Source organism: Protobothrops mucrosquamatus, unplaced genomic scaffold (genome assembly GCF_001527695.2).
Source record: "Protobothrops mucrosquamatus isolate PMUCROS unplaced genomic scaffold, P.Mucros_1.0 scaffold3647, whole genome shotgun sequence".
NCBI lineage: Eukaryota > Metazoa > Chordata > Lepidosauria > Squamata > Viperidae > Protobothrops > Protobothrops mucrosquamatus.
The window spans coordinates 16,361-30,230 of NW_015389608.1; the positions used below are offsets into that span (position 1 = coordinate 16,361).

Sequence of the window (13,870 nt, forward strand, 5' to 3'; positions counted from 1 at the left end):
GGGAGGGGGGGGTGGAAGGGTGGGAAGGGGAAGGGGGGGATTTATATTGTAAAATTTTATAAAATTTTCAATTAAAAAAAAGAAAAAAAAAGAAGAAGGAACGTTGCTAGAGGTGGGGGGGAAAAAAGAACACGGGATTTTAGAGTCCCACCTTGTAATATGACAGAAATCCACGGCGATCCGTTCTGTCATGCACCATTCCGCTGGGAACATCCGGACGTATTTTTCCTCGTAGTCTACCAACTGGCGCTTGATCCAGGCGTAACGCCGGTCGATCTTGTCCAGCCAAGCAACCTGGGAGAGAACAGCAGGAGATTTCAACCATCTTTCTCCTCCATGTTGATATCAAGATGTACAATGCACATCATGAACCCTCAGCCATCCGGGTCATAGTTTATCCCAAAGGTGTTTTTTTAAGAGGCAACTGAACTTTCTTTTTAATCTTTGAAGAAATTTTGCTTCTCCTCCAAGAAGCTTCTTCAGCTCTGACTGGATAGTGGGAAATGGAAGGATTTATACTCCTTGCAGACAGCTGGTCATTTGCATTCTTTTAGAGCAGACATGTCAAACTCGCGACGTCACATGACGTCGCGCGACATATCGGGACTGTTTTGCCATTGCCGGCAATGGGGTGGGTGTGGCTTCCACATGACGCATCCGGCCCGTGGGCCGGCAATTTGACACCCCTGTTTTAGAGAGTCATTCAGGCCACTTGGAGGTTTGTCTGTGTCCTCAAGGTCAGGGCTTTTCAACCTTTTCACCCATTGTACCACTTTTAGGATATGGCAATATCCGAGTACCACCAGTCGCCTAGCAAGGTGTCAAAAACGTGATGATCCCCCCAAAAAAAGAAAAAGGAAAAAAGTGATAAAGTACAGGTAGTCCTCGCCTTACAACAGTTCACTTAGTGACTGTTCGAAGTTACAATGGCACTGAAAAAAGTGTCCCCCAAGCCACAGCCGAGCAAGACACCTGCCTGCCCGCCCGCCCGCGCTCTTCCTCCTGTCCGAGGTTTTCATTGTTGTGAGCGTTTCTGTTGAGGATTGGCAGCGGGGGTGGGGTGGGGTGGTGTTTGGTTTTTATTCCCCCCGTCTGCTGGGTGGTTGCAGCAGGTTTTGGTCACTTCATATGACCCTGGGACACTGTGACCGTCATAAATATGAATCAGTTGCCAAGCATCTGAATGTAAAGCACAAGATCCTGGAGATGCTGCAACATTCCAGCTGATCGGCGCTTCTTCTGGGCTCAGCAGAAGCATCAGGATCAGCGCCGAGTTCCAGCCGGAGACTGGTACTGATCCTGGGGCTTCTGCTGAGCCCTGACAGCCCTGCAGCTCCAGCCGTCTCTCGCTCAGGCTTGTGCGGTGCTGCCACCTGTTCAGCTCATTCCCCTCCCCCGCTACCACTTTTCTAGGATGGTCGCGTACCACCTGCCAGGTGCCAATGGACCACAGGTGGTACCCGTACCACTGGTTAAAAAGCCCTGCTCAAGGTCACCCGAGTGGTGCAGATAAACCTCCAAGCAGCCTTCCTGACTCTCTAAAAGAATGCAAATGACCAGCTTTCTGCAAGGAGTATAAATCCTTCCTTTCCCCACCATCCAGTCAGAGCTGAAGAAGCTTCTGGAATGAGAAGCGAAACGTCTTCAAGGGAAAGACCCAGAAAGTCCAGCTGCTTTTTGAAAAAGCACCTTTGGCACAACCATGACCTGGTGACTCAGAATCTCCATAACTGAACCAACATCCTTTCCATACGTATAAAAATCCCAGTCCATCTTCCGATGAGCAAAGTCAGAGGGGGAAGCCAAACTCACTTAACAACTGAGTGATTCACTTAAAAACCATGACAAAAAAAGGATATACAATTGGCTGTGACTCACTTAACAACTGTCTTGCTTAGCAACAGCAATTCTACTCCCAACTGTGGTTGTAAGTTGAGGACTACCTGCAGAAGATCTACTGCAGGGGTCTCCAAACGTGGCAACTTTAAGATTTGTGGACTTCAACTCCCAGAATTTGTGGACTTCAACTCCCAGAATCCCCCAGCCAGTCATGCTGGCTGGGGAATTCTGGGAATTGAAGTCCACAAGTCTTAAAGTTGCCAAGTTTGGAGAACTCTGTGCTTCCCACCTCCCTTTGTATTCATGAGAACTAGGATTGTATTATGAGACGCCTACTAAGTTTACATTTCAGCCCAGGACTCAGATTTCTCTTCTTTGACCATTGTCTTACTGGCAATTTTTCCTCCTGTTCTCAAGGTTATTCTTTCTGCCATTACACTACAGGTAGTCCTCGATCTACGACCACAATTGAGCCCAAAATTTCTATTGCTCAACAAGACATTTGTTAAGCAGATTTTGCCCCATTTTACAACCTTTCTTTCATAGTTGTTCAGTGAACCAGACAAAATATTACTGAATAAGAAAATGTGACAATGAGGGTTCAGAGTTCCAGTTGTGAACAGGTAGTCCTCAACTTACGACCACAATTGAGCCCAAAGGTTTTGTTGCCAAGCGACACAGTTATGTGAATTTGGCCTCATTTTACGATCTTCCTTGCCACCGTTGTTAAGTGGATCACTGCAGTTAGTAAACTGGTTCTTAAGTGAATCTGGCTTCCTCATAGACTTTGCTTGTCAAACGGTCGCAAAAGGGGATCCCATGACCCCAGGACACTGCAACCGACGTAAGTACATGCCAGTTGCCAAGCATCTGAATTTTGATCATGTGACCATTGGGACTACTGCAACAGTTATGTGAAAAATGATTGTCACTTTTTTCAGTGCTGCTGTAACTTTGAACAGTCACTAAATGAATTGTAAGCCGGGGACTACCTGTAGCTGGAGCGAATGAACCAGAACACAAGGTTATAGCTGATTGGCTGAAGAGTGCTGGCTGCCATGCTGTGATTGGCTATTGTGGGTGTGGAGGGGGAGGTTCCCTTTTTTCCCGCCTTTTTCTTCTGGGCACCCTTTTGTGCTCTATGATTTACCTCATGATGTTCCTGCTGTGTTGATTTACCTCATGAGGTTCCTGCTGTGTTGAATTACGGTCACTAAATGAATTTATAGGTCTACCTATAATTCAGAAGGTGAGGGCTTTGCTCTCCATCTCATCTAACCTTTCTCTCTCACACATTAAAGCAGCCATCTCTTTTTTTTTCTTTCCACGCAAAGCAGGAAAAAAAAGGTTTTAGCCGCTTCAAAAGCTGCTGCCAGTTAAATACTTTCCATAAGGCAGAGGTACATTTTTTTCCAGCATCCACCCAAAAACTGAGAACGAAAAGCTTTTGTGACCAGCAGGAAGACGCAGAGCTTCTTGGGAGACCCAAAGCATTTCCGAATCTTTTTCAAAGTGTGTGTCTTTCCCCTGAGGGAATCGCGGGGAGTCCAACTCACGTCTTGGTTTTCCTGGAACAACACCAGATACTCCGAGAGGTGCTGCTTAATAAACTTCTTGATGATTTCTTGCTTGATCCGGGGATCTAAGACGTTGGCGACCAAGCAGGCGTCACGGAGAACGTTGCTGGGACCAGCGGATCTCTGCTGAGGACAAGCCCAGAGAATTAAGCTGGCGTTTTGCTGCCATCTTGAGTTCTAATTCTGTCCTTAGGCATGAAAGTCGTTGGGGTGATTTGGGGCCAATCACCAGGAGATTGGGAGTTCTAGTCCTGCCTTAGGCACAAAAGCCAGCTGGTAGATTTGGGGCCAATCACCAAGAGATAGTCAGTTCTATCCCGCCCGTAGGCAGGAAAACTGGCTGGGCTGACTTTGGGCCAATCACCAGGTGATGGTGAGTTCTAGTTCTGCCTGAGGCAAGAAAGCCATCTGGATCACTTTGGGTCAATCACCAGGAGGTGGTGAGTTCTAGTTCTGCCTTAGGCACAAAAGTTAGCTGGGAGACTGTCAGCCAATCACTAGGATAATGAGTTCTATCCCACCTTACGCAGGAAAGCTGGCTGGGTGACTGGGCCAATCACCAGATGGTGAGTTCTAATCCTGCCTTAGGCACAAAAGCTAGCTGGGTTGACTTTGGGCAAAACACCAGGAGATGGAGAGTTCTAGTTCCGCCTTAGGCGTGAAAGCCAGCTGGGTGACTTCGGGCCAATCACCAGGAGATGGTAAATTCTAGACTCGCCTTAGGCACAAAAGTCAGTTGGGAGACTTTGGGCCAATCACCAGGAGGCGGTGAGTTCTAGTTGCACCTTAAGGACAAAAGCCAGCTGGGCTGACTTTGGGCCTCCTCTCCCAGCCCAGCCCACCTCACAGGAAGGAGTATTACCTAGGTATGCCTTGAGTTACTTAGGAAAATAGGAAAGTGGGATAAAAACCTAATCAATAAAATCTGCTCTGCCTAGTGATGGTGGTGCTCAATAGGCGCCTGAAGGCAGGACAAGAAGCAACGGATGGGAACTAATCAAGGAGAGAAGCAACTTAGAACTAAGGAGAAACTTCCTGACAGTTAGAACAATTAACCAGTGGAACAATCTGCCTCCAGAAGCAGTGAATGCTCCAACACTGGAAGTTTTTAAGAAGAGACTGGACAGCCATTTGTCTGAAATGGTGTAGGGTTTCCTGCCTGAGCAGGGGGTTGGACTAGATGACCTCCAAGGTCCTTTCCAACTTTATTATTACTATTATTATTATTATTATTATTATTATTATTATTATTATTATTATTATTATTAGCTACAAGCCCCCAAGGGCCTTTTCCTTTTGAGACTCTACTGCGGGGTTTCTTAACCTTGGTAACTTTAAAATGGGTGGACTTCAACTCCCAGAATTCCCTAGGCAGCCATGCTGGCTACAGAATTCTGGGAGTTGAGTTGAAGTTTGCAAGTCTTAAAGTTAGTAAGTTTGGAGACTCCTGGTCTAGACCTTGGTCATTAAACCCTGCAGCCCCCTCAGATTTCCTTGCAAGCAGCTTATTGCAACGAGCGATAATTATGCAGACAGAAAAGATCAAGATACTTTAAAAAAAATAAATAAACACCTTTGTGCCTTGGGAAGGAAAGGCCTCTTCAAAATCAGCCAAGATCTGTTGTCCCAGCTCGTTCTGGGCTGCCTTCACCCTGTCAAAGAGAAAACATTCCTGTCATCCTTTGGCTGCAGAAGGAAACATGGGGCTGGCCCTCAGCCAAAAAGATGGTGCTTGACAAGCCAGGAATCAAGGCGTGGATCTGGTGTCCTTTCATCTAAACTAAAGCCATAATTGAAAGCGAAAAAGCCCTGCTTCCAAACATGGAATACAGACAGTCGTCGTCTTACAACCACAATGGAGCCCCTGCCAGAAGTAGGAGTCCTTATCCCATTGCACGTTGAGTTTAAATACTACAGGTAGTCCTCAGCTTACAACCCCAACTGGGGCCGGAACATTCATTAAGAGGTAATACAAAACTGCTCCCGATTGTGCAACCTTTTTTGTGTGGTCACTAAGTGAATCGCTGCAGTCATTAAGCAAGACATCATAGGATGGTGACTTATGACTTTCCCTCCGGCCTCCTCACTGATGTTGCTTGTTGGAAATTGGCTGGTAAAGGATTTAGCAACGGTCCTAAGGGTGAGAAAGATGATCAGGGGACTGGAGGCTAAAACATATAAGGAACGGTTGCTGGAATTGGGTTTGTCTAGTTTAACAAAGAGAAGGATGAGGGGGGACAGGATAGCAGTCTTCCAGTATCTCAGGGGCTGCCCCAAAGAAGAGGGAGTCAAGCTATTCTCCAAAGCATTTCCTGAAGGCTGGACAAGAAGCAACGGATGGAAACTAATCGAGGAGTGAAGCAACCTAGAACTAAGGAGAAATTTCCTGACAGTTAGAACAATTAACCAGTGGAACAACCTGCCTCCAGAAGCGGTGAATGCTCCAACACTGGAAGCTTTTAAGAAGAGACTGGACAGTCATTTGTCTGAAATGGTATAGGGTTTCCTGCCTGAGCACGGCGTTGGGCTAGATAACCTCCAAGGTCCCCTCCAACTTTACAGGACTTACCTGTACGGATAAAAGAAGCTAAATGATTTTTCTCCTGACTGTTAGACTAAGAGGGGCTGTTTTTATAGAGTTGCACTAAAAAAAAAAATTATTGGAGCTGGGACAAATGCTAAATTTAACTCCTCTGAAATTTAAGGTGGTTAATTAAGTACCCTGCCTTCTCCATGCATTTGATAATTGTCTTGATGAAAGCATGTCAGAACAGCCCTGCCGAGGTCTATCTTCACCTATCGCCTTGTTATCCCAAAGATGCTTCTTCACAAGGCAACTGGACTTCCTTGTTTTTCCTTGAAGATGTTTCGCTTCTCCTCCAAGATGCTTCTTCGGCTCTGACTGGATGGCGGGGAATGGGAGGATTTATACTCCTTGCAGACAGCCGGTCATTTGCCTTCTTTTAAAGAGTCATTGAGGCCACTTGGAGGTTTGTCTGTGTCCTCAGGGTCAGAATATAAATATAAATCCTTCCATTCCTCCACCATCCCAGTCAGAGCTGAAGAAGCTTCTTGGATGAGAAGCGAAACAACTTCAAAGAAAAACAAGAGAGTCCAGTTGCCTCCAGAAAAAGCATCTTTGGGACAACCTGGATGCCTGAGGAGAATCTCCATAGACATCTATTGTCTTGTGGTGCACCAGATGCTCTTGGAGGGTCCCATGCTCGAGATAAAAGACCTACTCTCCCCCCCCCCCATTGCTACCCTTTTCAACAGATGTTGCTCCTGATCCAGAGGCAAAAACCCCAAGCCTTCAAAGCCGCAGCCCTTAATAGATCTGTCCTCCATAACTTCATCCAATTCCCCTTCCCGCACCGTAACCATTAGTATACCCCACCATCTCCTATCACCCTTCTGTAGGTTATCAATGCTAAGTTTGGATGCAGCTCTGAAGGTAGCTCAAGCAGAGAACTTTTTGTTGCTGTTGTTAGTTGCGAAGTCGTGTCCGACCCATCGTGACCCCATGGACAACGTTCCTCCAGGCCTTCCTGTCCTCTACCATCTTCTGGAGTCCACTGAAGCTCACGCCTCCTGCTTCAGGGACTCCATCCAGCCACCTCCTTCTCCGTCGTCCCCTCCTTCTATTGCTATTGATCTAACTTTAGATCTAGCAAAAGAGAATTATGTGTAGCTCAGGGTTGAAAGAGGGGGTCCTTGGTGCTCTCTGAGGTTGGTGGTTTTGTTGCAAATGTTTCATGAACTAACTAGGTAACGTCATCAGTGCTAGAAGGGAGTGGGGATTGCTCTCTATTTACATACAAGCATACAGGAAAAGCCACTCCCAATAAAGGAGAATATTTGTAGCTGAGGGTTGAAAGAGGGGGTCCTTGGTGCTCTCTGAGGTTGGTGGTTTTGTTGCAGATGTTTTATGACCCAACTAGGTAACATCATCAGTGCTAGAAGGGAGTGGGGATTGCAGACAGGAGGAGGAGGATGGTGAGGGTGAGGGGGTGGAGGGGGAAGAGGAGGAGGAGGATGGAAAAGAGGGGAAAAGGAGGATTCCTTGGTGCTCTATAAGCTTGGTGGTTTTTCCTGCAGATGTTTCATGACCTGACTAGGTAACATCATCAGTGTTAGAAGGAGTGGAGTTTGCAGGGAGGAGGAGGAGGAGGACGACGACGACGACTGTGGTGTTCTCTGAGCCTGGTGGTTTTTTTTGCAGATATTTCATTACCCAACTAGGTAACATCATCAGTGTTAGAAGGGAGAGGGGTTTGCTCTCTTTTTATATACAAGTAGCTTGTCTCACCAGTGTTGGTGGGAATGTTCATGGTGGTTCCTGTTGTTTACTGTTTGATTGTTTGTCTGAGATAGTAGTTCCTTGACTGACAAGGCAAGCTATGATAAACTAAATAGACAGCCAACCCCACTCCCTTCTAGCACTGATAATGTTCCCTAGTTGGGTAATGAAGCGTCTGCAAGGAAACAACCCAGCTCAGAGAACCCTACAGTCCTCCTCCTCCTTTTCCTCTTCCTTCTCCTCCTCCTGCTCCTTCAGAAATCCCACTCTCTTCTAGCACTGATGATGTTCCCTAGTTGGGTCATGAAACATCAGCAAAAAAACCCCACCAAGCTCAGAGAGCGCCAAGGACCCCACAATCGTTGTCATAGTCATCCTCCTCCTCCCTCCCACCCCTTCTCCTCACCCCATAACACAGTGGTGGCGAACGTATGGCACAGGTGCCAGAGGTGGCACTCAGAGCCCTCTCTGTGGGCACATGTGCCATCACCCCAGTCCTAGGCCTTCAGCTGGGTTTTATAAAACCTTTTCGCTTTAGCTGCCATGTGCCCCAAAAAAAAGGTTCAATCAATCAGTCAATTTCAACTTCTCGCGGGAAAAAAAAGATCTTGCAAAGTTGGAGTTGATTGATTGAACTTTTTAGTCCCACCCAGTCTGCCGTTACCACCGCAGCCACGCCCACCCAATTGGCCACGCCCACCCAATTGGCCACACCCAGCCAATGGGCCACACCCACCCTGCACTCAACGATGCATAAGTGGGTTTTGGGTTGCAGTTTGGGCACTCAGTCTATAAAAGGTTCGCCATCACTGCCATAACATCTCCTTCCTTCCAGGAATGATAAGATGAAATGAGATGAGATGAGATGAGATAAGAAGATGATAAGAGAAGATGATAAGATGATAAGATGAGATAAGATGAGATAAGATGATGATAAGATGAGATAAGATAAGATGATAAGATAATGATAAGATGAGATGAGATAAGATGAGATAAGATGATGATAAGATGAGATAAGATAAGATGATAAGATTAAGATGAGATGAAATGAGATGAGATGATAAGATAAGATAAACTTTACTGTCATTTTTTTACTGGGCACAATGGCACACATCAAAAAAAGAAATTTAGTTGCCCGCTCTCAAAGTGAAACACATACATGACACACACCTAAAACATACTATACACAACATATGTATAGACCCACACCCCTACAAATACGTAACAAATAAATATTAAATACTGTCCATCTTGAAGGATAACATTACCTAGTGGGGCAACGCAACGTCTGCAAGAAAACCACCAAGCTCAGAGAGCACCAAGGACCCCAGAGTCCTCCCCCTCCCCCTCTTCCCCCTCTACCTCCTCCTCCCCACAAACCCCACTCCCTTCTAGCACTGATGATGTCACCTAGTTGGGTCATGAAACGTCTGCAAGAAAACCGCCAAGCTCAGAGAGCACCAAGGATCCCACCTTAAAATTCAGCTCATGCTTCACACCGAGAGTCCACCTTCCTCCCCTGGCTGTTACCTGGGAGACCGTACATACCTTTCGGAAAGCTGGCGGATCTGTGGGATCCCCATATATTTGTTGAAATGTTCCAGCACGTTCACAACCCCTTGTAATAGGTTGGCCAGCTCCCCGTACTGTCTCCTCCTGGTCATAGCCCTGGAATGGCAGAAAAGGAAGGAGAGAGACATGAGTGAGGCTGGTGCCGACGATTTCCCCAATCCAGCTGGCTTCGTTCTTTCACGCGTGGGGTCCCCACAAGAGACAAGATCACTAACAACCTAACCCCCTCCATGAGACTCCAGACTCCTGTGCCATCGGTATGTGACACCAAGAAATCTTTCAAAAGATCACATGAAGATCACGTGAAGGGTTAATACCACTTTACAATGCCTTAGTAAGGCCACACTTGGAATACGGCATCCAGTTTTGGTCACCACGATGTAAAAAGGATGTTGAGACTCTAGAAAGAGTGCAGAGAAGAGCAACAAAGATGATTAGGGGACTGGAGGCTAAAACATACAAGGAACGGTTGCTGGAATTGGGTATGTCTAGTTTAATGAAGAGAAGGACGAGGGGGGACATGATAGACTGCTATCAGTATCTCAGGGGCTGCCCCAAAGAAGAGGGAGTCAAGCTATTCTCCAAAGCCACTGAAGGCAGGAAAAGAAGCAACGGATGGAAACTAATCAAGGAGAGAAGCAACCTAGAACTAAGGAAAAACTTCCTGACAGTGAGGACAATTAACCAGTGGAACAACCTGCCTCCAGAAGCGGTGAATGCTCCAACACTAGAAGTTTTTAAGAAGAGACTGGACAGCCATTTGTCCGAAATGGTGTAGGGTTTCCTGCCTGAGCAGGGGGTTGGACTCAATGACCTCCAAGGTCCCTTCCAACTTTATTATTATTACTATTACTATTATTATTATTATTATTATTATTATTATTATTATTATTATTATTATTATTATTATTATTATTATTATTATTATTATTATTATTATTATTATTATGGATCATTGCACAGTCAGCCAGATGTTCAGACTGGATTTGGCATTTTGTCTACCTATCGAGTCCTTCCCAAGGACCTGGGATAGGCAGATGTGGATGTTTGATGGTATTACAGATCTCGTCGCAGGATGGAAGCAGTTCCTAGTAAGGCCGCCTTTTGCAATTGACTAATGGCGAATTTGTCAATGCCGATGGTGTTCAAGTAGTGTATTATTATTATTATTGTTGTTGTTGTTGTTGTTATTATTATTATTATTATTATTATTACAATTACTAACTTAAATATGATATAGCAAATGTTAAGGGAAACAAAGAAGAAATATATTATTATTACAATTACTAACTTAAATATGATATAGCAAATGTTAAGGGAAACAAAGAAGAAATATTTGATGATGTAACCTGAGATATGTACTAAAGATTTTGTTATTGAATTTTTGACTAACCCAATCACCACATATATATAAAAACTGGGACTTTCTTTGCTGGGACAAATGGACCATTGTTTTGCCTATGGCAAACAAAGCAAAGAGGTTCTGGGAAAAAAAAATACATACTTGGCTAGAAAAGATGCTGGGAAAACATGTAGATTTTAAACCTGAACTTTTTTTTATTAGGTATTATGCCAGAAAGGGTTGATAAACAAAGTATATATTTGATTTTACATGTGATAAGAGAGGCAAGAATCATATTTGCACACTAGCTGTACCAGGCCACGCGTTGCTATGGCTCAGTCTGGTTAAATGGAAAAGAAAGGAGAAAGCGCACGTTTGTAATATGTTTAATTTCACAATGCTAGTGTGTGTTGCTTTTACGTCCAACAGATAGCGCTGTTTTTTTAAAAAAGCATGTTTTTACCTGTCACAGGTGTGACATCTATAATATAATAGTAGGTATATAAAAACACACGCGTATTCGAATGCAACATTGTGTCAAAATTTCAAAGCAATCGGTGAAGAACTTTCGGAGATTTAAGATTTTGAACAAACGAACACTTACATTTTTTATTTATATAGATATCGGAAAAAGGAAGAAATACCGTCAGAGGAAGAAATAATTTAGAAAATATTAGACTGTGCGGAAATGGACAGACTTACTCTGAGGTTGAAAAAAAAAGAAGAAACAGAATACTATCAGACTTGGGAGCTTGTTTTATCAATGGTTGGAGAAACAATTGGTTAGAACAATTAACCAGTGGAACAACCTGCCTCCAGAAGCGGTGAATGCTCCAACACTGGAAGTTTTTAAGAAGAGACTGGACAGCCATTTGTCTGAAATGGTATAGGGTTTCCTGCCTGAGCAGGGGGTTGGACTAGATGACCTCCAAGGTCCCTTCCAACTTTATTATTATTATTATTACTATTATTATTATTATTATTATTATTATTATTATTATTATTATTATTATTATTATTATTATTATTATTATTATTATTATTATTATAATAAAGGATTAGGAATTACATTTGCGTTAGCGAATGATAAACTCAGACAACACGTTGTTGAATAAGTACTATTGAATTGTATGGAAAAAAATTAATAAAACGTTTACCCCAAAAAAAAAGAATTTTAAATTTTAAAACTGGGACTTCCTTTGCTTGGGACAATGGACAGACTATGAGAAAAGACTTAGGGACAATTGTTTTGCCTACGGTAACTGCAGCAAGACTGTTAAATAGGCAGTCCTCGACTTACGACGAATCACTTAGCCACCATTCAAAGTTACGACGGATCCCAGGCAACTTACTCGAGTGAATCCACTCCCCCGGCTAACATGTGGAGGTGGTTCAGGGTGGTGATGGAGGTGGTCAAGTGGCGTTTAGCGTGGTCCAGCTGCTTGATATCCCGGGTGATTTCTTTAACCTGGTTAGATGGAAGCATGCACAGGTATTATTTAGCGAAGGATTCAACAGAAAAGCACAGCCTCCATTCTAAAAGGTGGGCTTTGATGAAATGAAAGAAATGCAATCCACAAAATAAGAGAAGGGGACTTCGGAGATCCTCTATTCCCACCCCTCCCCAAGTTATATGTTGGGCTGGAAGTAGAAAATCAGAGTTCTAATTCTTGTTTGCCGAGAGGTTTTGGTGTTCAACAAATTCTAGCGCCATCAAACTCACCCTGGGCTTCAGCGTAATAAATCATATAAACATGAAACGCTGCAAACAGCCTGTTATTCCTTTATTCCTCCCTTCCTCCCCTCCGTTATCTCTTTTTTTCTCTTCTTTTCCCTGGACCTTACCTTCTTTCCTTCCCTTTCCTCTCCTCTCCTTTCCTTTTCCCAATTCTCTCTCCCTTCATTTTTTTCCTATCCCTCTCTCCCTCTTCTTTCTTTCTTTCTTTCTTTCTTTCTTTCTTTCTTTCTTTCTTTCTTTCTTCTTTCTTCCTTTCCCTCCCTCCCTCCCTCCCTCCCTCCCTGTCTTTCAATTTTCTCTTCTCTTATTCCTTCATCCCTTTTTCCTTCCTTCCTTTCTTTCTTCCCTCTCCCTCCATTCTCCTATCCCTTCCTTCTTATTCCTCCCTTCTTTTCATGATTCTCCCTTCCTTCTTTCCCTCATCAACTTCCTTCTCCTCCTTTCCCAATTCTCTCTCCCTTCATTCCTTCTCCCCTTCTTTCCTTCCCTAATTCTGTGCTCCTTCATTCTCCTATCTCCTCTCTCACTCTTTTCTCCTTCCTTCCTTCCCCTCTCTCTCCCAATTTTCTCTTCCTTCCTTTTCCTATCCCTTCCTTTTTCCCTTCTTCCCTCTCTCTCTCCATTCTATCCCTTCCTTCCTTCTCCTATCTCTCCCCTTTCCTTCCCTCTTTTCACCATTCTTCCGTTCTCGTGTCCTTCCTTCCTTCCTTCCTTCCTTCCTTCCTTCCTTCTTGTGGTAGGATTCAGGCAGTTCGCATCACTTCGGCTGAACCGGTAGCTAATTTTTTGTTGCCCAGGCCCAGAATGGACTTCCAGAAGTGGCATCCACACAGAGAACCGATTGTTGACATATTTGAATCCCACTCCTTCCTTCCTTCCTTCCTTCCTTCCTTCCTTCCTTCCTTCCTTCCTTCCTTCCTTCCTTCCTTCCTTCCTTCCTTCCTTCCTTCCTCAGATTCCTAAGCAGCAAACAACATTCATACAGCAGCTAAGAGTTATCAATCCCACTCTGTAAGTATTAAAGATAAAGAGTAAGGCACTCGGCACTCACCATCTGCTCCGATTTTTCTGCTTTATCCTTAATGTCTTTAATCTTACCAAAAAGCTGCTGGATGGCTTTCTGGGCCTCTTCGAGAGCCTGCAGAAAAGACAGGAGGTGGGGAGAAGAAACATATTGAACAGTGAGAACCCCCTCCATTGAATCCACACAACCGTCTTTTCCTCTGGGTGGGTGCCTAGAATTCAAGATGGCCAGGATGGGCCAGGCAAGGAATTTTCTGAGTCCGGGGAAGGGAATGGGGCTTTTATTTATTTTATTATTTCAATTTATATCCCGCCCTTCTCCCGAAGGACTCAGGGCGGCTCACAACATTATTAAAACAAAGAAAGACCCACACACCCCACCGAATAAAACCAAATTAAAACCAAAATTTTTGTGTTGTGATAATTAAAATTTCTAAAAAACCCAGTTTAAAAATCCTCCCTAGGCCAGGCCCGCTTGT

At 44.4% G+C, this 13,870-nt stretch overlaps 1 protein-coding gene across 1 annotated transcript in view; it reads right to left on the minus strand.

Annotated features, from left to right (window-relative positions):
* Positions 1-13,870, minus strand: part of LOC107297999 (vacuolar protein sorting-associated protein 53 homolog) — a 39,406-nt gene that overhangs the window by 13,842 nt on the left and 11,694 nt on the right. The window contains exons 5-10 of the mRNA XM_015827362.1: positions 13,420-13,506; positions 11,983-12,098; positions 9,265-9,384; positions 4,990-5,068; positions 3,396-3,539; positions 152-294 (exon numbers count right to left, since the gene is read on the minus strand). Of these exons, the coding sequence (XP_015682848.1) occupies positions 152-294; positions 3,396-3,539; positions 4,990-5,068; positions 9,265-9,384; positions 11,983-12,098; positions 13,420-13,506 (689 nt within the window). The remainder of the gene's footprint in view (positions 1-151; positions 295-3,395; positions 3,540-4,989; positions 5,069-9,264; positions 9,385-11,982; positions 12,099-13,419; positions 13,507-13,870) is intronic.